At 40.6% G+C, this 24,244-nt stretch overlaps 2 protein-coding genes across 7 annotated transcripts in view; one reads left to right on the top strand and one right to left on the bottom strand.

Annotated features, from left to right (window-relative positions):
• The window catches only part of OSBPL9 (oxysterol binding protein like 9), a 58,100-nt gene extending 43,729 nt beyond the window's left edge, over positions 1–14,371 (bottom strand). For all 3 annotated transcript variants that reach the window (XR_010722479.1, XM_066192808.1, XM_066192809.1), the window contains exons 1-3: positions 14,261–14,371; positions 5,353–5,403; positions 1,240–1,318 (exon numbers count right to left, since the gene is read on the bottom strand). Coding sequence is in view for 2 of the 3 variants with exons in the window: in XM_066192808.1 (XP_066048905.1) it covers positions 1,240–1,318; positions 5,353–5,403; positions 14,261–14,371 (241 nt within the window). In the remaining variant the exon portion in view is untranslated. The remainder of the gene's footprint in view (positions 1–1,239; positions 1,319–5,352; positions 5,404–14,260) is intronic.
• The window catches only part of EPS15 (epidermal growth factor receptor pathway substrate 15), a 68,468-nt gene continuing 58,559 nt past the window's right edge, over positions 14,336–24,244 (top strand). For 2 of the 4 annotated variants that reach the window (XM_066192802.1, XM_066192807.1), the window contains exons 1-3: positions 14,336–14,412; positions 17,728–17,843; positions 17,940–18,059. In XM_066192802.1, coding sequence (XP_066048899.1) covers positions 17,979–18,059 — 81 coding nt within the window. In that variant the 5' untranslated portion in view covers positions 14,336–14,412; positions 17,728–17,843; positions 17,940–17,978. The remainder of the gene's footprint in view (positions 14,413–17,727; positions 17,844–17,939; positions 18,060–24,244) is intronic. The other 2 variants (XM_066192805.1, XM_066192803.1) reach the window with 2 other exon arrangements.

Here is a 24,244-nt window from a genome sequence, read left to right as displayed (position 1 = left end):
AAATATTCAGCAGTATTTAGCTTTGTAGTACTGAAAGACTGCCCTAGTACAGCATTCCATTACTGCATTAGCAATTAGCTTGCATTTTAACAGTTATCCTTGGGAACAGTAGATTTAAGTATTACTGCGAGCTCAGCATTATGAAGGTACATTTACAAGGCTCAATGCAGTGAAAAGCCAGAGGACAGCAGCAGCATTTAGGAAAAACTACAGCACAAGGAATACAGAAGCCAGTGACAATATGGTGTACAATTAATATTTATCATTAGAAATAATCTCACAAAAGCAACAGTACTGATGAAAATTCCCATCTGCAAATCACTGATTTAAAAATATGTACAGTACAATATAAGTTAGAGAATTATTTGAGTTTACATAAATTAAAATGACTGCTTAAATGCAAGTGTGCCTCTAGGATATTTACAGTTTCCAGCTCTATACAAAGCAATTATTTAGTCACTGCATTTTAGAAGAAAAGCAAAAGGACTAACAAACGTTATCTGCAAAATATTTTCATCACACTTCCTTAGGATTTTAACATTCAGAAAAAGGAATTTCTCTATTCAATATCAGCACAGTATTTTGTCCTCCTGCTGCAGACAAAATAATTTAAGGAGTACATAGCAATCATGTAGAGCCTTACCCTTTCTACCGGTGAGCCATAGCATGCAATGACGAAACATAGCAGTGGCAGATGGCATTGGTGTTAGGAAATGTGAATAAAAGGATAATAGCAGAGAAATGGTGACTGGCAGACAAGACACAGAAATGTAGATGAAATGAATGCAAGCTGGTAAATCTTGAAGCAAAGCTCCACCGTTAAGCCAAACGTTGCCTCTAGTCTCCTCATAATTGAGCATTAAGTTCTATTTGGATAGAAATTGCAACCTTCAGACCAGTCTTGATTCTCTTCATAAAGAAGTGCATAATTGTATCTTGATAGCGAAGATCAGAAACGTTTTGTAAGCGAAACCCATAATCAGAAGCACATTTACTTTCTCCCCTTGAGTGATTTATTCTTTACATTATTCATCTCCAAATCCTGCCAGAGCTACAGTCTCTTTCTAGCACATATGTATCCACTGCAGATGTAAATCCCTGCCTAACCTGCAGCACCCCTGGATCCAGAATGTTCTCAGTGTGCTCATTCATGCTGTTCTGTTGCCAAACATTTAAAATCATCCATCAAATACAAGTGGAATCTATTATAAGAAAAAACAATCTCTTCTTTCAGCTCACCCTGAAAATGGAAGGTTTTCTGATCAACAGTTATTGTGAAGGTGCTGTCGTCCTCATCGTCTATACCAATCACAGCTCCCTGTGAAACAAAGAACAAAATCCTGATAAGGCAAGCAGTGACATCAGCAGCAGACACTCTATCACTACACCACTGGAATTTAAAAAGCTTTGACAAATTAGAAGGAAACTGAATATGGTAAAGAGCAGAAAGATTCTCTGTTCAGTCATAGGATGCAGTCAGCTCTTTAAAACAATAAATTTTTAGTTGCAGAAAAAAAACAGTGAATGTTTGCAAAGCTATTATCTGGATAATAATATGCATCTTTTATTTTTATAATGGAGGTGGCTTTATGCTACAGCAGTTCCCTACTACATTCCAATTTGTATTTTAAAGAAGAGTGAGAAGCAATATTTTATATGTATTTTCAGTGTACAAAAATAATAATTCATAAGTACTCTGCAAAAAGAAGCTCTTGACCTGATTTTATCTACCAGCCTGTAATAAAAAATAAATCATTCTAGCAGAATGAATTTGGCCCATCATGTCATGTCACTAGTACACTGCATGATCTAATTTTCAGTCCCTAAGTAAATATTAACAGTAAGTAATCAGGACATATCAGAAGCAACTGGCTTTGTCTTCTAATTCTTCATGAATTATTACAAGAAAATGCAAATTAATTAAAGACCATCTGTGCTTAGCTATTTACAAATCTATGCGCATTTTCATTCCTGCTCCCTCCAACACTTATAATAAATAACAGTTTCACCCAGGAGAAGACACAAAAGGACAATTCAAAGTCTCTGCCAACTCCAATAAATTAAATATTTAGCTCAAAAATCACCAGTGGATTTACTCAGTTTCTTTTCTCCAAGAAGACACAGCACGAGGATCTGTTGCATCCATCCCCCTCCCACAGAACAGACATCCCTGGAAAGTGCACATATTTAAAGGGTAAATTCTGCCCTTACTCTCAGAGTACACAAACACTAACAGCACTAGCAGGAGCCCTGAGTCAATTCCAACCAGTGCTTCCCTTCATTCAGCCAAGTACCTCACAGCAGCTGCAGGGCTGGGGGTCAGGGATACACCAGGCTGGCCAAAACCTAAGGATGGTTTGGGTCCAGACATGGGGGCAGAGGGAGCTGAGTCAGTGTTACCCACACAGGTTCCTCACAGTCCCTACATGAGATTTGTGGCCTGTGGGAACAGGTCCTGCATGGCTGGGACCAGCACAGGCCCCACAGCAGAGTGGCAGGAGCAGTCCTAGGTAAGAACACCACCAACCATCTGTAATCCAAGGCAATGCAGCAGGAAAGGATAGCTCCAAGCTGTTTTATTTCCCTCCACTGATAAAAAGTGCCACTTAATTTCTCCAAGAGTATCTTCCATATAGGCTTTTCATGGACAGCTCTGTGATCACTATAAAAAAAGTGTATCCAAGGCAGTATAGTTCTGAATACCTTCAGTGCCAGGAACAAGCACCAGGTTTCTTTTAAACACACCAGTAGATAAGAAATATCTGGCACTTTCAGTACATGCTTTGCTGTGCAGTAAATCAGAAGGTCACTGCAAGTTGTACAATATCGTTCTCAGCAGCTGTATCATAGAGTCACTGTGGTTGGAAAGGAGCTCTAAGATTAACAAATACAATTGTTAACCCAGCGCCACGGTGTTCAGCACTGAATTATCTCAGCAAGTGCCACATCCACACACCTTTTGAACACTTCCAGGGACGGTGACCCCACCACTTCCTTGGGCAGCCTGTTCCAATGGCTGACCATTCTTCCAGTAAAGAAATTTCCCCCAATATCCAACCCAAACCTCCCCTGGTGCAACTTGAGGCCATTTCCTCTCATCCTGTCACTTGTCACCTGGGAGAAAAGACTGACCTTCACCTCACTACGGACTCATTTCAGAGAATTGTAGAGAGTGATAAGGACACCCCTGAACCTCCTTTTCTCCAGGCTAAAGATACCAAAAAGTCAGAGGATCCAGGTAAAATTCATGTAAACACAGACTGAGACAGCTGAATCCTGACCTATCCTAAGTGTGGGAGCAAGGGGAGCTCTCCTGGGCCTGTGAACTCAGCACAAACCTGTGTACGGTGCACATACTGTCACTGCAACACTGGGGCAAAGCCAGAAGCACAGAAAATGCTTCCTCTGTCATGCACATAATACATATGAACAAGTAAAATTAAAAATAAGAGCAGGAAAGTTTATGGATATTCCAGAAAACTTTAGCAGGACATAAGCATAGTGCAGATGACACAGAATGCTTTATGACTACACTTTCCTAAGTACACTAAGACAATCAGCAAAAGAATTTGAAGATGAAACTTCAGGCCCGTGAAATGTTCATCAGGAGCAAAAAGGTGAGGAACAAGCTTTTCATAATCCATTCAAGAGAAAAGGAAATATTTTAGCCAAATTGCTTAAGTTACATGTTTGTTTATGTTCACACCTACAGTTACAAATCAACAATTACTCTAAACAGAAAACCTCTCTGATAGAATTTCAGACTGCAGAAGCCCATCTGTTCAGCTACCAGTATCACTGTCATCTGACAGGGGAGCTGCTTTACAAAAGTAGAAAAAAGGAAGATTCCTTCCTCCCTCACAAAAAAACCAAAACAAAACAAAAAACCCCACCCAAATAAGCAAATCACATGTATTCAGAGAAAGGCTGGGGGAGTCCATAAGTTTTTAGAAAACTCCAAAGAACGTTTGGTGATGGAAGAGTGGCAGATTGGAGAAGAGAAAGGGGCTGTTTTATGTTAAGTACATATAAAGATGGACCAGGCAATATTGAACAGATTGTTCACTTTTAATATTTCCTAAACTGGCAGGCTGAGGCCAACCTCCACAGTGACAGGCTCACAGCACTATTAAAGCAGGCATGCCTTTTTGGACTGAATTTTTCTGCACAATGAAAAAACCTTCCGCATGAATCTTTGGGAATGTCTTGTTCCAGACAGTGGTTTGAGCATACATTTCCCTTAAAGAAATTCTGAATTAAGATATCAATACATCAAGCAAGGCAAAGTGCAAAGAAGTCACCATCCAAGTTAATGGGGATTCTCTGAGTCTCAGAAGGCTACAGGTACCCCAGAAAGACTAGAAAGGACTAAACAGAAGGAAGGAGTAGCTGGAAAATGCACAGTTTTCCTTCAACACTCATCACATTGTTTTTAAGACCACAGATTCCCTTCCCTAGACTTCCTTTACTTCAACTTTCAAAATGCTCCCATTCATACCCATCATTGTCCTAACTCCTTCCCTCTACTTGCTCCAGCTCTTCACAAGACTGCCGCATGCCAGAACGAGAAACTCTATGAGAAATTGGAAAAAAATATAGGAAAGGGACTTGTGCAAGAAATAGTTTTGGTACGAGCGTGACCACGAGGTAGAAACTGGGCATGTGCAAAGACATCCCAGCACCATCACCTCACTTCAGTACTGTCACTTCCAGCTACAACAGCAGCACTCAAGGCTGAATGTCCCATGCCAGAGTGCCTCAAACAGGTAATGCTCAGCTTTCCCACTCTGCATCTTCTGCCTCTCTTTCCCCAGTTTGTGTACCCCTCTACAAACACATTTCAAAAACTTTGCCAGCAGTGCTCTCCCTTCCCTTTCCAGTCTTCCTGTGTTTCACTAAGCTCAAGCCTAGGCCTAAACAGGGTCCAAACATTTAGGACATATTAAGAGAAGAAAACCAAATCAGGGCAGAAGGAGCAGTTCCACAGTACAATATATACACATATATATCTGTGTATATACACATGGACCTCCACACACAGAGAAATGAGAACTGCAAACAGCAAATTTTTCATAGCATTCTACTACTAACCCATCTTACTCTGCCACAGAATGCCTTCTAATATATCATATAAAATGTATAGTATTTTTATACCATATATAAATTACAGAATGTAATTAGCCCAGCATGTCACTTGACCTCTAATGTTTTCTTTCTTTAAATACTTACACTATTTCAGCATTTTGCAGAGTCAGGAATACAGCCCAAACCTCAAAAGTCTCCTTGCAGTTCTCTCCATTAGGACACATTATACACAGTAAGTCATTAAGTACTGAATAAAACAACACTTACCCTGAGTCTAACACACCCTCGGCGTGAGCCTCTCATCATTTTGTCTTTTGACTGAAACAGAAAAAAAAAAAACAGATCAGTGGGTTAACAAATACAGCAAGAAGAAAGTTATTCAAACCAACAGAGAAAGAATAAAGCACTTTTGCATCATGTTTTAGTGACTGATTAAACAAGATGCAATTTCTGTTACAAAATAGGTGAGTTCCCACCACCATGGCATGGAAAATAAATCCTTCAAAAAACAAGAATACAATATCCTTCTTCAAGAAGTTCCCTAAACACCTTCAAGAGATACTAATGAGATGCAGTCCATGCCTGTATATAAAGTAAAATGAAAGGAAGAAGAAAGGACTTGAGAAGTACTAAAAATCAGCAGTATGCTGATTCACATCTTCCTCCTTTCTCTCCTACTTTCAGGAAAGTGTCCATAAAACAAAATCCAGCTCTGCAGGCAGAATTGCACAACTGAAATTATATTTCTGTCAGAAACCTTCCCTGATTTTTACCCTTTTTAGGCAGATACAAAATTCATGTTTAGACATGTTTGCAGATCTACTTCCTAGGTAATACAGCCAGTTTACAGTACAGTTTAAAAAGTTAACATTTGTAGTGATTTAAGCTGTTGGAGCCCAGATCAGAAAACAGGATTTTCATGTCCATAACCAGTGTTCAAACTTGCACGTTAACCTAGCTTACAAAATTACTCTATCTCTTCTTTATTATCTGTTTAAGCACTGAAAAAAGCTTCAAACCCCCTCTGCACCCCACCAAGTAGAAAATTCTAAACAGACAACTCATTTCCAGCTTGAAATTGTGATACTTGAGCTTTCAGCTATTCCCACCACCATCTCAGGCAAAGCTGACAGTAACCATTGCTGTTGGGCAATAGTGACAAGCCCAAGTAGCACACATGAACTATGTAAGGTAAAGAAGAAAAAGAAAGTATTTAGGTCATCCTGAATACTCAGTTTTCTGGTAAGGGCTGTTTTTGACTACCCATACACATGCTTCCTGTTTTTTCAATGATAAATTACTTGCTATTGTAGCCTTATCTGAAAGGTAGTCCTGTCTAATAAAACCCCTTCTCTCAAGCCATCCAAATATTTAAACTACATTCTTTCAGGTCAGGAACACAACAACTGTCACTTGTGTCTCATGATCAGATTCTCTTGCTGTCATCTCCTGAAAGACCCACTTCTTTCCAGCAGTTTATCAATAATTCCATCAAGACAATAAATTGATGTTATTATCACCAGACCTATTTTCACTGAAGCAATTAGACAATAAAATCTTGTTGACATTAATGGGAAAAAAAAAGACAGGACAAGAAGTATTAGTCTTAAGAATAACAAATTATTCTTCATCTGCAACATGTTTTAGATATAGCTACAAGGAAAGAATGAAGCAGTCCTAGCAAATTCTATTCACTAAAGATAATGTAAAAGTACAGCACTTGGGGTATCAAATAATGTTTTAGCTGACCTCTCATTCAATTTAGGCTTCAATTTATCAGAGCTGTCTTCTCAGTGTTAGAAGCCATCAGTATTAATCTACTTGTCTTCACATCAGCATACGTTAGCTGGATGAAGTGAAATGGAAGTAAAGACCAGGAGTGCCTCTGTAATGCATTCTACAGGTATATAATTTTTTAGACAACAAGTACATAGGGAAGACTTTTGGGAGCATTGTTTTGTTTTGGTCTTTTTTTTTTTAACCTCAAACTCAAGGCAGGATCTAGTTACAAAGTTTCTCCAACAATTTGCTATGAGAAATTGTGTACATTTCAGACATAGCTCACTAGAGTACACTCTTATTTTTATATTCACTGCCTTGAGAGTTCTTCTAAAATGGGAGGACACTTCTGAGAGCTTATCACTCCCTCTGGTGGTTTCTGGAAGAAATATTGACATAATCTAAGCAGGAAAGAAAATATCTGGACTGAGGCTGCAACAGAGCAGCGGCTGCAGGGACCCGACCAGGTCTGACTGCCCGGATCCCCCGGGCCAGGCAAAGCCCTCCCAGCTCTCTGTGCTGGGCACAGGCACAGAACAGAGCAGACAAAAAGCAAAGGCAGCAGAAGAGACTGGCTTTGGTTGGGTTTAGACCCCTTTGCAACATGCAGGGCATTTGAGGGCTCGTCCCAGTGCAAGGGAGAGCAGAATCCCAACGACCCCCATTTCCACTGAGCATCAACTCAGCTGCTAAAGATACAGTAAAAGCCTCCCTTTTCCTTGTCCACCACATTTTAATGGAATGGAAATTAAGTTTAACCATTATAATGTTCTTAGTCTGGAAAAAGGATCACAAGATAAGTAACAGGTCAAAGTGTGGGCCTGTACACCTACAACTTCACCATCTTCTGACAGAGCTTTACTTGGTTAATACCATTTATAAGAAAGCACTAAATTGAATTCATCCTACCCAAGTGCAATAAAGAACCCATCATTCCAGTATCTGAATTCCCCGAGCTGCAGAGCACACAGCTGCCATCACAGCAGTGCTGGATTCTCTCACTGGCAGACAGCAAACCTTCCACTGCTGCTGCAGGACAGTACTTTAAAACACAATTCTGCTGACATTTTAGATTTTGCCCCCTCCCCAGCTAAGATTTTAGAAAAATATAATTCAAATACTTTCAGCTTCCCCTTATTATTCTTTGGTTGAAATTAGGCTATCCAATATATCCTATTTAAAAAATTAAAGCCTATTAAAGCCATCCCATAATTGTTTTGAGGAATGGTTCCACTTCACTGAACAAAAACTCATACAGCAGAAAGACATCTCTAAATGGCTAATTTTAAAAAGCCACATTTTACTTTCCTTTTATATTTAAAATTTTAATATGCAGCTATCTTTTTCAGTGCTCAGTTTTATAACCAGACAAAATTACATTTTCCATAAGCTTTCAATACATGCTGTACTGATTGTGATGATAAAGGACTTGAACAGGTTATAAGCAGACAGCAATACGAGATAAATTTCAACTGAAACTCAAATAAAAATTGTAAAAATTAATAAAGCTATAGAGTATTACTGCAGGGTGAATTTAGGCATCTCCCAAAAAGATGTGCCCTTTATTGGTTTCTTTTACATCCACGCAGCCAAGTTGATCACATACAGAACTGATCTAACATAAGGCATTTGAGCCATTTCAGATAACCTACAGCTTCTTAAAAGAAACTAAAATAATGATTGAGCCTATTATTTAAAGAAAACAAAACAAAATTAGAATCCTAACCCAAGCCCCAAAGACCCCCAGCCCTCCCTCATCTTTAGAAGTACTACTTTTTCATTTGAGTTTTAGCTGTTGCGTGCAAAGTTTAAGGTTTCAAATAAAACCCAGCTGCTCTTTGCCTCCAGAAGTTCCCAGGCACGAGTTCTGCTTGCACAAAAGGGCACAGAACTTGAAGAGGTGCATTTCTGACTCAGTGCTGTCATGGAAATCCCGAACATAAGTACACAGATGAGCAAAACCACTTGGGACATTTCTTTCCTGTTAGGGATGAGGAACAAGCTGTATCTATAAAGAGTAATCTTTGCAATTTATCTACAAGAGAAGCTTAAATTTGGATCACTTTCCGTAACAGTCATTTTTCCTCATCAAATCCTAAGGCAACACTCATTTTTTAAGCAGAAACAGACCTCAACAGTTGAAAGACTTTACAGGCTGTTCCCAGCCCACCATTCCTCCAGCTCCCTTGCAAGGCAGTCTCGGAGGAGAAGCTCCCTGAGCTCAGGGACAGCATCTCACAGCCCTGTTGTTTGTGCAGCTCAAACTGGGACTTTTGTGGGTGCAGTCATAAAACAGGAGATAAAAAACACTGCAGCAATAGCTGAGGTGCCACTGGGGCTCATCTAACCCCAACAGATACCAGGATTATATGAAATGGGTAAGGCAACATTTTATAGGTCCTGGCACAGAAAAATATTACACTGCTTTAGAGAATCCTATGACAAATTAATATATGTGAGGCCTTAACTGGATCAAGGTGGAAAAGGTACAGCACAGTCCTGGAACCCACCACTCAGCCTCTTCCCCAAAAATGCACAGCTACAGACTAAAGTGCCTATAGCTGCAACCTTACTACTAAAGAGGAGTCAACTGCTTAAATTATAATCTTTTAACAGTTTATTTAGTGCATCAAAACCTGCGATACAAAGTTTAAACTATGTACAAATTTCAATTTAGTGTTGTAAAATAACCACAATATTTTTTATCCCATGACCATAAATTCAGAATTATTTTTATTATTACAAGTTCACTTACAGTTTTGTCTGTTTTTAATAGACTCACTCAGTTGTTTTCAGGGCATGTGACAGACCAAGTTATTATAAGAAAAAAGTGTGATTTCATCTGAGAATGGAAAACGGAGACCTCAGAGGGAACGTTTGTGCAAAAGCAGATGTGGTTTTTTTCCTGTTTTCTTGGGATTTTTGAGCACAGCTGATGACTGAGAAATTTGGAAGAAGTATTCAACTGAAAGTCTCTATTGTGGGGCCACTGAGCCACGATTGCAGCTTCGGAGGCATCGTTTGAAATCAGTCAAGCAGGTTTGTTTTCAGTTCACCACCAAAGACTCATAAAACTGCTCCAAAATTTGAGTCGCCCTCCTCAACAGCTGGGTGATACAACCCTCAAGCAATTCTTCAATACAACCAGTATTAAAGCTGCTAACTATTTGTAGTCCTGAAAAACATGAGGGGAAAGATATTTTTATACTGCCACAACTACTTTTCCTAACAACTGATTTCACACAGCCCTTGCTCCTGAAAGCAGTGGACCAGCAAATGTTTTAAAAGTAGTTTGATGGAATGATGAACAAAAGCACAGCACTTAAATCCATTCTTTAGGCATTCACTGGTGCAAAAAACATTAAGATGGGAGGCTCCCCAGTCTGGTTTCAGGAGCACACAATACAGAGCCGTCATACACAACAAATTTTTTCTGGCAGCCCTCATTCACTGTGCAAGGCAGTTCTTTTAAGCCTGCAACATTTTGAATAGTTCTCCTTTCAATACCACCAAATGTCAAATATCCACAAAGTTTCAAAATACTTTAAGGAACTGACCTTCCTCTGGCACTGTTTTTAGCACTGTTTGCACAGCTATGCCAGTTCTTTCAATTTATTATACAATTTAAATATTTATTTAAAGAATACACTTAAAGCTAGAATTTAAATCAGATTTTCAGACTTGAGTGGTTCTCTGGATTATTTCTACAGGATCCCCAAGGGTTATCAAGGCTATAGCTGATGTGTATTTAAGACAGCGCTTGTGCCAGAAAACACAAACAAAAAGCAAATTGCATTCAATTCCCCCTTCCTCCCTGACCATTTCTTTGTCTTCATGCTCTCTTCCCAGCATAATGTCAACACACATTTCTACACTGACATGCACAAAACAAACAATAGAATAAATTCAGCTGAAAAAATAAACCAGCACAAAGCTATTTTTCATCTGGAATCCAGCTCATGGAACAACTTTACAGGTCCTGCACCAGCAGAAGGCACAAATGAGCCACTTCAATGCTTGTCTGCTAAATATTTCAGTGAAGCAAACAACACACTGAAACCCCACAATGCTTCAGTGACTTTTATATGTAAGTTACTCCTTTAAGAGAAAACACTGAAACATGGGTAGAGTCACAAATCCAAGAATACTGAGGGGAAAAAAAGAAATAATTTGTCAAGCCATTGGTCAAACTGATCTAAAATGGCAAAACTGGCACACTGTCATTTAATTCATGTTTAGCTTAAAAAAAAAAAAAAAAAAAGTGGCTATTTACCGAAATCAGTCTATCATTTATTTAAGCAAAACCATGTGAAAAGAATATTTGGATGACAAACCCAGATCGTGCTCTCTAAATTACAGAATTCATAAATAACTTCGCACAAAAGTAATTATAAGCAAATTCGAGGATGAACATTTAAATTCTGAACAAGGAAAAAAACTGGACTACAGAAGTGGAAAAAAAAAAAAGCCAACAATTTGGTAAATAGGGTAAAAGGCCTTTGTAAAAGGCCTTGCAAGTGCACGTGGAAAAGATTCACATTGACACATGCAAGTAGTACTACTATTATTCACTTCAATAGAAGTACAGAGGATTGAACACACAAAAAAAAACAGAAATAAATGTGATCATTGCATTTTTTAATCTTTTCCTGACTCTGACTTCATATAAAATCTTTTGACTTGCTCCTTTAGAGTTCTAATCATTCCAGAAATGGAATTTCATTGAATTTATTTGCTTCTGATGTATGCATCCCAAACATACTTAGGTTAACAGCTATTCATTCCATCAAAAGACAAAGCACAACCATTTTTTTTTTCCCCAGAGTGCAGTGCTACTGCACACCAATTCTGTTTGAATGTTTATTTCACATTAAGGGTGCTTTTCTGCAGTCTATTTTAAGTAACTACCGAGGAGGGCTAAGTACAAGAGTGCAAGGACACGCCCATGAAGAAACAAGTCTGTGGCTCAGGCTCTAATGGAAAGTTCAGCTGCATCAGGAGTTATTTCCCTGCAGTTTTCCACAGCTCCCCAGCCAAAGGTTAACAGGCTGTGGGATCTGGTGGAGAAAGTGTCTCCTTTCTGCAGAACTTACTGGATTGCAACAGGCTGAGGAACCTGCAGAGACGACGAGCAGGTACAGGCTGATCAGGTACCTGTAATCCCTCGTATCAACACAACTGCTTCCTGACGGTGTGTCCAGACAGCCGGGCTGAAACCACCCCAGCCCACCCCAGCCCTGCATTACACCGCTGGGAGGGGCCAGATTCAGGCTCAAACACCAACCCAGCCACACTCACCCCGGCAGAGTGAGGCAACCCCATTGCTTCAGACTGACACTGCTTCAGGGGGAGCACGGCACAGGGCGCTGTGTACCTGATCGCACAGCTCATTCCAAACACAAGGCTGCCTGCGCAGAGCACAACAGAAATGAAACCCCCAAACCTGCCAACGCTTCAGATTAACGCTGTTTACAAGCCTCATAAACTACCAGTCAGGAGTTACTACTCCAACACTAAAGCTGAAACAGTGTCCTACCACCTTCTCAGTGGTAGGATTGGTTCTTGAGAGGTGGGTGATCAGCTGGGACGAGATCTGAGTTATCCTTCAAACGCTGCTCCTGCTGACCCTGCTGCCCTGGGAGCAACCATGCCAGCCCATATGGAGAGAAGGACCAGATCTTTTGGCAGGCAGGTTTCAGCATGACACAGCCTTAGGTAAGAGAATGAATTCAGATGTCTGGAGAACAGCCTAGTGAGCACTTCAGAGATGTATGTGCAGAAAGACAGCTCATGGATGGGAACAGCATTCTGAAGGGAATGTTAACTGCAGCCGTTTCTTAGTGTTAAAGGTACATAAAGCAGAGAACGTGATTTTATTCCTTGAATCCAACTTCAACCTTTTAGGAAAGGTAGTTAAAAAAGGGATTTTAAATTTTCAAACTAAAAGTTGCTATACTAACAGAGAACGTAATAAATTATACAAAATAAAAGTGTAATGGATGTGTAGAGGTACCCAGTCACAGGAAATAATTAAATAATAGAATTCTATTAAACAGCTGAAGACCACAGGACGAAAGTGCAATATCCAGAATTATAATTATACACACTAGTCATCAGTAAACATTTCTATTTCTGTAGCTGAGCATTAAATGACTTAGCACCTTGGACTGCTACTTAGACCACACTGACTAATTCATCTCTGTCAAGCAGCTGACATTTGAAGAGCCACTAAATAGCAACTATAAAAGCACTTCCATATCTCCATCCATATCCTAGGTGAGAGATTTTGAACCCACATGTACAAAATTGAGATCCTGTGACAGTTCTGTGGCAAGAGCCTTTTGCCCTGTGTCTGGGGAGAGAAGCTCTCTCCTAGGATGACGGAAATCCAGATTTAGGGAAAAAAGTTTTATATGCAATGCTTCTGCATGAACAAAGCTTCACAGACAATGTGATACCTCAAGTTATTTGCTGTAAATCTATTACAACTTACTACAGGCTTAATTTGTACGTGTTTTATTCAGCCTGATACACTAACTGCTCCACGAGAAGAAAACTTTGGTGCATGGATGTAGTTCACCCAGTGAGCCTTCAGATTTTAGGGTGCATCCTTGAAAAAAGTTAGTTCATACCATTAAAATACTTGTAAGTTATGTAAAAATATGAATAAGGAAGGTGAACAAGCCAGCAAGGCAGGATCTGTCAGGGGTTATGAAAAAAAAAAAAGATAAGGAAAACATCACTGTTTCTTAACACATCCCAGTCAAAAAGTTCGTGCTGGGAAGTGGGAAGTCCTGAGAGGAAACGGGAAAGTCGATCCGGCTCTGGGAGGCACCTGCCGGGCGGCAGCGAGCCCGCCAAGCGCGGCAGTACCGCGAGCCGAGGGAACGAAGCGCCGGGCGCGGCTGGGCGCACACGGCCCCGGGAAGGCGGCACCGCCCCGGGCCCGCCGGCTGGGCTGAGCCCCCAGATCGGGGCCAGAGCGAGCTCCCGCTGGACAGGGCGGGGAGCGCCGGGGCAGCCGGAGCCGGCAGCGCGCGGCCAGCACCGAGCAAGGCTCCGGGGCAGGGGGGATCGCGGGCCGCCCGCGGAGGGTGCGCGGCCCCGCAGCTGCCGGGAGACCCCGGGCGGGTCCCGCGGCCGCTCCCGCCGGCGGCGCCGCCCGCCGCCAACAACAACAGCGCCGCTCGCCCCCGCCGCTCGATCTCCCCGCAGCGCCGCCCCATTGGCTGCTCCCGCCGCCTCCTCCTTCCCCATTGGCCGCTCCCGCCGCCTCCTCCTTCCCCATTGGCCGCCCGGCAGCCCGCACGCCCCGAGTCCCCTCCCCGCCCCCACCCTGCGCCTCAGCCGGTCCCCGGCGCCTCCTCGCCCGCCCGGCCCGCCCGCTGCCCCTCACCGTGTAGTAGGAGAGCAGCCCGGCGTTGTAGTCCAGCACGAACCAGCGGTACTGCCAGCCCTTCATCACATTGGTCCATTTGCTCAGCGGGCCCTCCATGATAGACGCCATCTTAGCACCGGACCGGCACCGCCGCGCACGCCGCGCGCTCGGTGAGGGAAGCGGGGGAGAGACTCGGCGGCCGCCGGGCGGGGAGGGGCGGGGCACGCAGCGAGGGGGCGGGGCCACGGGGCTACTCTGCCCCGGGGGGCGGCGTTTGCGCGCGCAGTGGGGAGGGGCCGTGAGGCGCGCGGGGGCGTGAGGGGAGCGGGGCCCGGCGGGGCGGCCCCGGTGTCCGGAGAGTTGGAGTTTGGGATGCGGGGATTGAGGGCGCTGCCTCAGGGATTCCGTCCCCGCGGCTTCTCCTCACGGCCCCAGGAGAGGCAGAGGGCAAGGCACGAGAGAGGGTTGTGAGGCGGTGCGGTGAGGGCACGGCGCGCTGGCGCTGCGGAGTGTGAGGGCGGGAGGGCGTCATGCTGTCCCCTAAAGCACTTCGGAACCTTTTAGTTCCTCTCTAAAACACTTGACACCGCTTGGAAGCTTTGAGCATCTCTCGCTGTTGTACTTGTCCCTCTGCCCCTCGGCTTTTTGCATGTCCAAAGTGCCTTAAGTGCTAAAACCAAAGTGGACTTAACAATGGAATCCGAGGGGGCTTCTCTTCAAAGTGCTCCACGTCCGCGGTGTCTAAAACCCATTCACGACTCGAGATGACCTTTAAAAGTTAAGGCTTCAATGTGACACAGCTTTCCTGTGAACTGATCCAAGAATGTGGAATGAATTCCCCAGGAGCTGCGGACATTTGCAAATCTGTTGTTCAGCACAAGGCATAGTTTGGGCACTGATCTCCTCTGATAAAAGTACAGAACTTGAGCTGTGCTTTAACATTAAAACTTAAAAGGACCCATGGGCATACTCGTGTTCCTTCCTAGGGATCAACAATAAAGTAGCAGAAGTACTGCTTTTACCATGAGGTTTGTGTTTATCATGCAGTCTTTAGTGTATTCATTAGTAACTTTTTTCCCTTTCCCCCTTATAGCCCCTTTTTATTCTTTTACTGTTTCAATGCCTTTATAGTCAGGCTGAAGTAGGTTTAGTGTCTCACAACACTGCAACTTTATACTAAGTTAAACAAAATTTAATAAAAATCACCCCTTTAGTGAAAAAGAATCACTCAAAGGCAGTGTGTTTGGTTTTAGGAAATAAGAAATATTCCAGATTTTTAACTGTCTCCCTGCTTCATATGTCACATTGTACACTAGTTTGTCACCAGTGGGAATTCGGAGCATTGATACTCCTTGGAGTCACCCGGTCATGTGTTTGTGCGTGGGGTTGCCAGTTTAAGGTACCTAATGCACAGTCTGGTTTTGAAATCCGGCTTGTTAATTTAGATAACATTCTTTTTCAAGCTGCATATGACCTTAGTAATCTGTTTTTGTTCTTTAGTTTCACTGACTAAACAAAGCGGAGCTGCCTAGAGATTATACCCAGGCAAGCAAAACAAAAAACATCAGATGGTGCCAGAACATTACTAGTGCTGCCAGTTAAAGCTGTAGCTGGACTGGAGCTTTATTATCTCAGATCACTCCTTTGGCTCTATTATGTCACAGAAGTTGAAACAATGCAAAGAACTCATGGAAAAAAAAAACCCTCTTGGCTTAACCATGAAAAAAACTGTGTGTAGGCAGAGCATCCGCAATGGGAAATTCTCCACAGAAGAGCTTTTTATTTACCATGGTTTGCCAGAGGCTGAATTTCCTGAACTTCAGTTTATGCTGAATATCTTAGTAGTTCTTTGTTCTCTTTTACTCTTTTTTGGGTTGAAGTGTGATAAAAACTTGTATCCACCAGAAAAAGCATGTATTCTAAATACCTCATTTTAGCTAAAAGTTTAGAGTAGGAAAAATTGTGTTAATAGATATAAAAGGGGGAAATCAGCTCAAGGTTTCTTTTAGAAATGTAGTGTGGATAGTTTCTTAAAGTAATTTGGCAGAGATCAGAGAAATATTGTTTTTCAGAAAGCCCCACACAAATTGAAATAAATACGTTTGAAATTACAGTCTTTGAGCATCCAGGATAGATCATACAGGTTTATGCACTTCCATGCCAGGATGTCTGTGACTGTCAGATAACTCCCCTATACTGAACATGGATCATGGGGGCACTACTGAAGGATTTAGGATGAACTACTTAGATCCTTCTGATAAAGATTCTTGGGACCTATTCAGATTCTTTTCAAAAATCAGTACAAACATTTTGGTTCATTTAAACAAATCAATAAACCGAAATCAGTCACAACTGTGCCATAATCTATTTTTATATCCTTTGTATTTTAAATCATTAACATCAATGATTTTGAACCAAAAATGGCTTAAAATAGAAGTTAGTGAGTAATTTCTTAGTAGAAGAATTTAGTTTGCTTTAACATGTTCTGTCTGAATTCCATCTGGATCAGTTACAAAGAGCTGTTAACTTCCGTATATATAGACAGTTTTATTGTGATGTTCTCCATATTTTATACAACTTAACTTAGACTGGAGTGTCCCCCTCTGTAACATTTAGTACTTATTGCCAATTGAGAGAGTAATGTACTACAGAGGTAACAGAACTGAGCCGAAGGCAGCAGCTGTTACCTGTGCTGCCTTTGTTTCATGCACTGTTCCATCAGCTGAAAATCTTGTCCAGATTCTTGTCCATTCTCACCCCAGCCACACACACATTTCCTGACCATGAAGTGGCTTCCAGGGTATTCAGACTGTCCCAGCAGGAATGTAGGGGAAACCTCAGATATGCCCAGTCCTTCCTGTGTTTTCCAGGACATCCCAATTTGCACCCTACTTTTAAAAATTTCTGCTATGTTATTTTTCTTTGTCCAAGCTTGTCCAGTAAATTACATTTTTGTGCATTGCAGTTTAAAACTGCATGGTTTCTAGCCAAAAAGGAAGACACTGCTGATCAGAGTAAATACCAGTGAAGGACCAGGGTAGGCAACGGAAGCGAGAGAACACTGGAAGTCTGATTCTTTAAGTGGGAAATGCTTTTCTGTTTTAAATTTTGCTGAAGTTATGGCTGAACTCAGAAGAACCTCAGTGATGAAGTTGTGGCTTGTGGGTTTCCTTCAGGGTGTCTGGGAGTGTGACTGGCAGCAGTGAAAGTGGCTTTTGGTTCTCCCAACAGCTGCAATTGCTTGGGGTTCTGAGGGACATAAGGAAAGCATTTGAGAAGAGAAGAAATAACATTTTGTTTCAGTTTCTTTTCCAACTTCAGAATTGTGCTGGTGGTTTAATTTTTGCTTGTCCTGTAAGTTCACTGTATCAACTACTGATAATGTAATCATCATAATTAAGAATTTATGTTTTAGCCTGATAGTGGATGATTTTTTTTTTTTTTGCTTGTTGATAGCAAGTAATGACTTTTATTTGTACCTTCAGGGAAATGTTCCTTTCATTTTATTTTTTATGGGTAACAAATGCAGTAATAAACTACAATCAAGTAGAAGATGGAGCTTTCTGTGTCATCCTCAGTCTCCAGCTACTGTCCTTTACAGGTATTTTCTGGTCCCTCTATGCACATCCCAACTACACTAAGAATAGGAGCACTTTCAGAGCCAAAAATAAAAACATTTTTTATTTTATTTCTTCAGAATTATGTTTGGTTTAGGGGAGTATAGAGAGGAAGATGGATGGGAGAGAATCACCTTCACCCTACAAGCAGTCATTCTTCAAAGAGGATAATTAAATCAAGTATGACAGTAAGTGCCATTGTAAGTAGATTTTCTGAATAGATTTATTATACTGTCACTGGTTTTAATACAATTAAAATTAATTTAATTCAAATGTTTATGAAAAAATCAACAAGACAGTGGAAGGAGGACGGTAGTTGGCTTCTGAGGCAAACAAATAATTCTCTTGGGCCTTTCTTGCCAATTCCTCTATGATTCCATGAAATAAAAGCCATTAATAATACATTTTCCCAATTCTGTCCATTTTAATCTAGTTTTTCTCTGATTTTAATGAATTTCATAAATTCCTCTAGGTCAGGAATGAGGAACGTCGTTGAGGGCTAAGCAGACCTTTGTGAGTCTTCTAAATGACTCCATATTAGCCTATTCTGGAAAAAATCGAATTACAGCAGGTTGTATGGGAATCAAGTAATGAGTCTCAGAATCCCTGTTCTGTTTCTGCTTATTGCTTTTGGCTGTGTTTGGTGTAAGTTCACAAGAGAAGGGACTTTTCTCTTTGAACATTAGATCTGCCTTCCTACAGTTCAGAATCTCATCCTTCTATGTGTGTTTAGAGCTGCATTGGAGAGCACTGGAATATTGGAGCCAGTTCCCCAAAAGCCATGGAATACGTTCAGCCAAACTGTGATACCATTTAAGACAGAGCTGAAAACTCTCTCTTGAATTTCAGATAGAGATGACGCTGAAACTCAGATTTATTCTGTGTGTAGTTGTTTAATCCTCTCTAGCGCTGTCTGTCAGAGAGATGATGCAGCAAAGACGCAGCTGACTCACCTCGCTGGCAGCACCGACACTTGGCAGGACTGGGAGGAGTTTGTCAGACGTTGTTGCAGTGTGTTAAAAACAGGGCGTGGAGGTGCTCAGTTGAGCAACTCCAGTGACTCACCTAATGGACAAATCCTGTTACAAGGTCTACAGAGAAACACATTTTAAGGACATTATAAATTGGAGTAGCTTTGAAACAGTAACAAAACTTAAAATTTTGGTGTGGTCTCTTCAGAGTAAATGCAGGTTTTGCAGGACAGTTTGACATAACGTTATCTTGGAGTTGCAGGAGTGTAGACTGACACTTTAGGACTCAACATCTCTCCAAGAAGTACATTTCTGGGCTTGTTGAGGGGCTTGGCTATTAAGAAATGTGATTATCTTCTGCACTCACTTTACTCAGAGGACAAAGAATTCCTCCCACATATCCTGATCACACTTGAGATCTTCAGTGTTCTCAGAGGAAGGCGTTAATAGCAGTAAAATTTTAATGGGGAAAGCACCTTCAAACCAATTCTGTACCTTAAACACAGTACAAATCTAATACAAAATAATTTTTTAAATTACCTAGCCTTTATACTGAAGAAATAGTTATACAGGCTATTTTCCATCTCTACATTGGCTGAGCTCTGGTAGTCTGAAAAATCGATCTAGCAAGTAGAAAAATGCTCAAATGAATTTTGGTGAACAATTCATTGTAATATTTGTATTATTTTATTATAAAACTTACAATATCATAATTTACACTTTATATCAACAGGCCGTGGACACTTCTAAAATTCAGGGTGGCCAGGGTGCTGGGCCATATTGTCTAGTCTGTACTTCTGCCAAGAAAGAATGGACCATATTATCCTTGAGGATAATATGGTGGTTCCAACCTGGTATTGTATCAGTCTATGATTCTTTGCTGAGTACAGGGAGCTTAGAGTTCACAGCATGCAGAATCCCATTCCATACTCCTAATGCATTGCTTATGGGTAATGTCTCATCATTTGATTTAAACATCTTATCATCCTCTGGGCAGAATGTATTTAAAATTTAATGCAGAAGTCCCTGCTATTTTCTCAACCGCAAGTAAGTCATTCCTACTTTAGCCTCCACAGAGACTTTGAAAAGATTCAGAGGAATGCTGCTCAACTGGAATGTTTCCTTCATTGCAGCTGTGGTATGCAGCCCACTGCTACAAAAAGGCAAATAAGCATAATCTCTTTTCCCAAAGCTTTCTCACCATCACCTTTTTTCATGGTGTTTGCCCTAGTAATCTGTTTCAAGTAAGGTTACTTGTTCTTTGTAGACAGTTTAGCAAGAATGCAATACATCCATCATCATTTATCACAAAATTTAGACTTACGGTAGAGTTTGATGTGTAGCTAATTTGGCAAGGGAAAAGGTAAGAACTCAATTAATATTTTAGAATATTGTCACTAATCATAAGGATTCATGTGGGGTTTTTTTTAGTTAAGGACTGTTTGTTTTTCTTTATACTCTGTATTTATTTGTTATTAATATAAATATCACAGGTAGTATTTAAAACTGGTGTTTATACATATAAGTAGGTTCCAAAAAATATGCAAATATGCATATTTTTAGGCTGTTATGAGCAGTATCCACACTCGGTGGTACAAAGTCATGGTAAAATCTGGAGGGAAAATATATTTTTCCTTTTTTTTTTTTTTTTTTTTTTTTTTTTTGTCCAGGTAAATAACAGACATCTGACTGTGGTAATATTTAGGGTATTAAATAGGTGATGAAAGGAAGAATAAAAGTAAAGTCAAGGAGATCTAGATCTGAGCAATCCATCATAATACACAAGTACAATGTGTGCCTTTATTGCTCATTTAATTTCCAGAATGAGAAGTATTAAAGGGGTTTATGTTAAAACTAAGTTTCCATTGTGTCAGTGCAGAATCAGTTTCTGTCTGCTCTACATTTTCTTCTGGAATTTAAGGTAAAATTATTTTTCTTGAGATCTAGCATCCCTCTCATGTATTTGTTCTGATGAAAGCAAAAATGCAGAAATTATTTTTTTCATCCTACTCAATTTTCTCTCTCTCTCTCACTCTCCTATAAGAAATGAAAAAAGAAGGGGAAAACTAATTTAGTAGAAGACAAATAAGTAGCCACCAGAATAGGCAGAATAAACTCAGATTGCTCCCCAAAAATCGTGATGTGCACTTGGAGCAGGATTTAGAAAGCAGATGGGTGCTTTGCTACTGTGTCAGCTCTCAGGAGCTGTCAGGAGAATATCCATTTATGTGTGAACTTACAGACTAGTGCAGAATGCGGCTACATCAGCTCTCCAGAAGAAGTGAGACTTCAGAGCAGCACCTCCTGCAGCTCCAGCAGCTTGGTATGAGCAGGAAGAAAACCCAGGCTCAAGGACAGGGAAAGCCCTTGCACACCCTGGTGAGGTTTCAGTCTTGGTAGGATGAAGACAAAAGCCTTGGACATATTATTGGATACATTAAGCTGCTGTCTAAAGTAAAACAACCACTCACAAAAATTAACTGCAGCTCAGGTGACTTCTGAACTGTAAATCATTGGAAGTTTGGAAAGTACACCAGAGCAGTCTCACTACATTTTCCACTCCTACCATTTTCCATTGCTATTGGCCATTGCCACTGCTGGAGACAGGACATTGGGATGTTTAGACCTTTCTTCTCAGCCAATACTGCTTCTTTTTATTATGTTCTTATTTTCATTTAGGGACTTGTTTTCACCAAGAGACTCTTTAACTATTATTTTAAGGAGAGTTTTGAGTTGTCAGGGTTTTTTTTTTCAGGAAAAGAGTAGGATTTCTGTGGGATCTTTAATAATATCGTAGCCTAATTTTTACATTTTAGTAGTCAGACCTTCTTTTGCCCCTTCTCCAGCATGAACAGTTTTGCTGATTTTTGCTGAAGCTGAACTGTTGAAATAGGCCCAGATGTCATGGACTGAAACAAAGGAAATCCTTCTCAGCTCGTAGGCAGCAGAACACACAGGGCAGCTCTGTTACTCACTTTGTAAGCCAAGAAAATCCAGGCCTTGTTACATCTATTTGCTTCCAAGTTTCAAAAGTTCAGTCTTTGAACTTCCCAGTGTCCCATTAAGCTATTGCAGCAGCAACTGCAATGTAACTTCTAAGAAAATCCTACAATAACATTAATATTAAAATCTCTAAATGCTACTGGAGTTAACCAAATTCTCTGGACAACTGACAAAATGGAGAGTTACATAATTTGCTTTCCATTGCCCAAGAGATTTTTTTTTGAAAATAAGCTTGTAAGGAATGTACTTACAAGGAAATCTAACAATAAAAAAAGTCTGCAGTGTACAGTGAAACTTTGATTTGCATAGCATAAGCTGAAGTTGGTGATGTTTAGGACATTGTAGTTTCTTCCAGTGGTGTGTTTATTTGAGGCATACACAATAAACAGTTTGTTCTAATTTACTGGTCAACTGTGCAATATAGTTTGGAGATTAGCAGCCTTGAGCCTTTGGAAATAAGTTACCAGCAAAGAAAAGCAGAAGTTTTATTGGGTGTTTCCACTCCAGGCCAAACAGCCCAAACGTTGTTCACACTTTTGTGTTCCTTTGGTGTTGATGTAGTTACATGTACATAATCAAGAGCAAAATTTATTCCACTGATTTAGAGATTAAAGCATGTAACTACCCAGTTAAGCTCTGCCATTCATAATGCATAAGGAAAAGAGGAGCATCTGAGTGTATCATTAGCATTTCACTGTGGTTTGTATTTGTAGTCTGACAAATAGAGGACAGATAGAGCTCTTCTCAACACAGCAAAACTGGTAGCAAACGAGCTGTTGTCTTACCTGTCTTTCAGATTTTGGCTTACATATCTGTCAATTTTAGACCAAATAAAAGCCTACAGAGAGTTTTCCCTTATCCAGCTGTCACTTACCTACTGGTAACATTAACCCATCTGTCTAAAATATTACACCTATTTAGCTTCATGCTTTTGAATGAGAATTTAATCTGCTAAATATCATCAGTGATCTGTTATATTTAATTGCTACAGTCCCTGCATTACATTTACTCATTGCGCAGAATTTCTAAAACACAGAGGCAGCAATTTTCTTTTTCTTGTGGGTAGTGGACCAATCTTACACCCTTTGTCTTGATTGTGGAGTTAACTTACAATTTCTTTGTGTGTTTTAGCTTGAATCTTCTACTCCCAGAAATCCTTAACTATAGTAGTGTAGTACTTTAGACATTTCTGGGGATAATCGGTGCGGTGTCAGCTGGTGCAGTGTGAAGCATAGGTAATATTCCGCAGTCTGACTGATCTCAGTGGTGCTTGGCTGACTGAAGTGATGGCTGTCATTTCTGTTCCCAGCAGCAACACGGGCATATTCTGTACTGTGAGTGCTCAGACTGTGTAATTACTTTTTGGAAATGTTCATTTTTTTTCATGCACACCAAAACTTCAGTATGCAATCTGCCATTGTCTGGGTTTTTTGAATGTATTTTAATAGTCTTGTGTCAGGATTCCTGATGTTAAGAAATTCAGACACCTAGACACAGAGTCTGGGGCGCCGGACAGATTAATAGTTTTAAATATGTACATAGGTATGTGTGTGTGCCCTCAGGAAAAAAATCCAGGTGTCAAAAAACAGCCTTTATGGGAAAATCAAGACATATGGTAGCTTCAAATCAGGTTTACTTTACAGTGAAGGCATTACCTAAGGCATAATAATGCCTGCAGGAGCAATGCCTCCACTTAGGCAAGCTATGGGCAGGGAGTCCTGTGGTAAAGCTAGGAATATCACAAGCTGGGGAGAGCTCTCTAGTACCATGTATCAGAGTGTATAAATGGGAAATCAATACACTTCATATTCCATGCAATTTAAATTATTTATTTGTGCTTAAGCCCTCCCAAACAAACCATGAGTTGAAAAGGAATTTTGGTTTCTGAAGGGTTCATATTTTCAAGCTTTTTTTTTTGCAATCTTGAAGACCAGAAAGGTCCTGTATTTTGCTCTTTCCTAGTCATCTTTGTTTTTTAACTTAAGCTCAAAGAACTCTGCAATCTCTTCACTCCAGAGTATGAAGTTTTTTTTAATTAATTAAAAAAACCCCAAAAAACCAAAAAACAAAAAACAACCAAACCACCCAAACAAGAGATTGGGAAATGCTGGCAGCTGGTAAAACTGAATTTGTTTTCCAGAGCATGCCATATTTAAAAGAATAAGTAGACAAGCAGAAAATGAGAAAGAATCATCTTCCAAGCAGATAGGCCCTGTTTATCTAAAGTGGGACAAGGAAAACTTTTATCCCACATAACTTTTACTTTTGGATGGCATTTGAATTGGCCTTGAGTGTTTGGCAGCTCATCTGTTGAGCCATCTGTTTCAGATTATGCATGCTCGGAGGGCACATTGCACCCAGACTCACAGTTCCCCTGAACACAAGAAATTTGAATTGGCTTTGCAGTTTAG

Source organism: Chamaea fasciata, unplaced genomic scaffold (genome assembly GCF_029207755.1).
Source record: "Chamaea fasciata isolate MVZ Bird 193981 ecotype frontalis unplaced genomic scaffold, bChaFas1.0.hap1 SCAF_10, whole genome shotgun sequence".
In the NCBI taxonomy this organism is placed as follows: domain Eukaryota; kingdom Metazoa; phylum Chordata; class Aves; order Passeriformes; family Sylviidae; genus Chamaea; species Chamaea fasciata.
The sequence above is the reverse complement of the archived record's forward strand: the minus strand, read 5'-3'. Positions and strand labels throughout refer to the sequence as shown.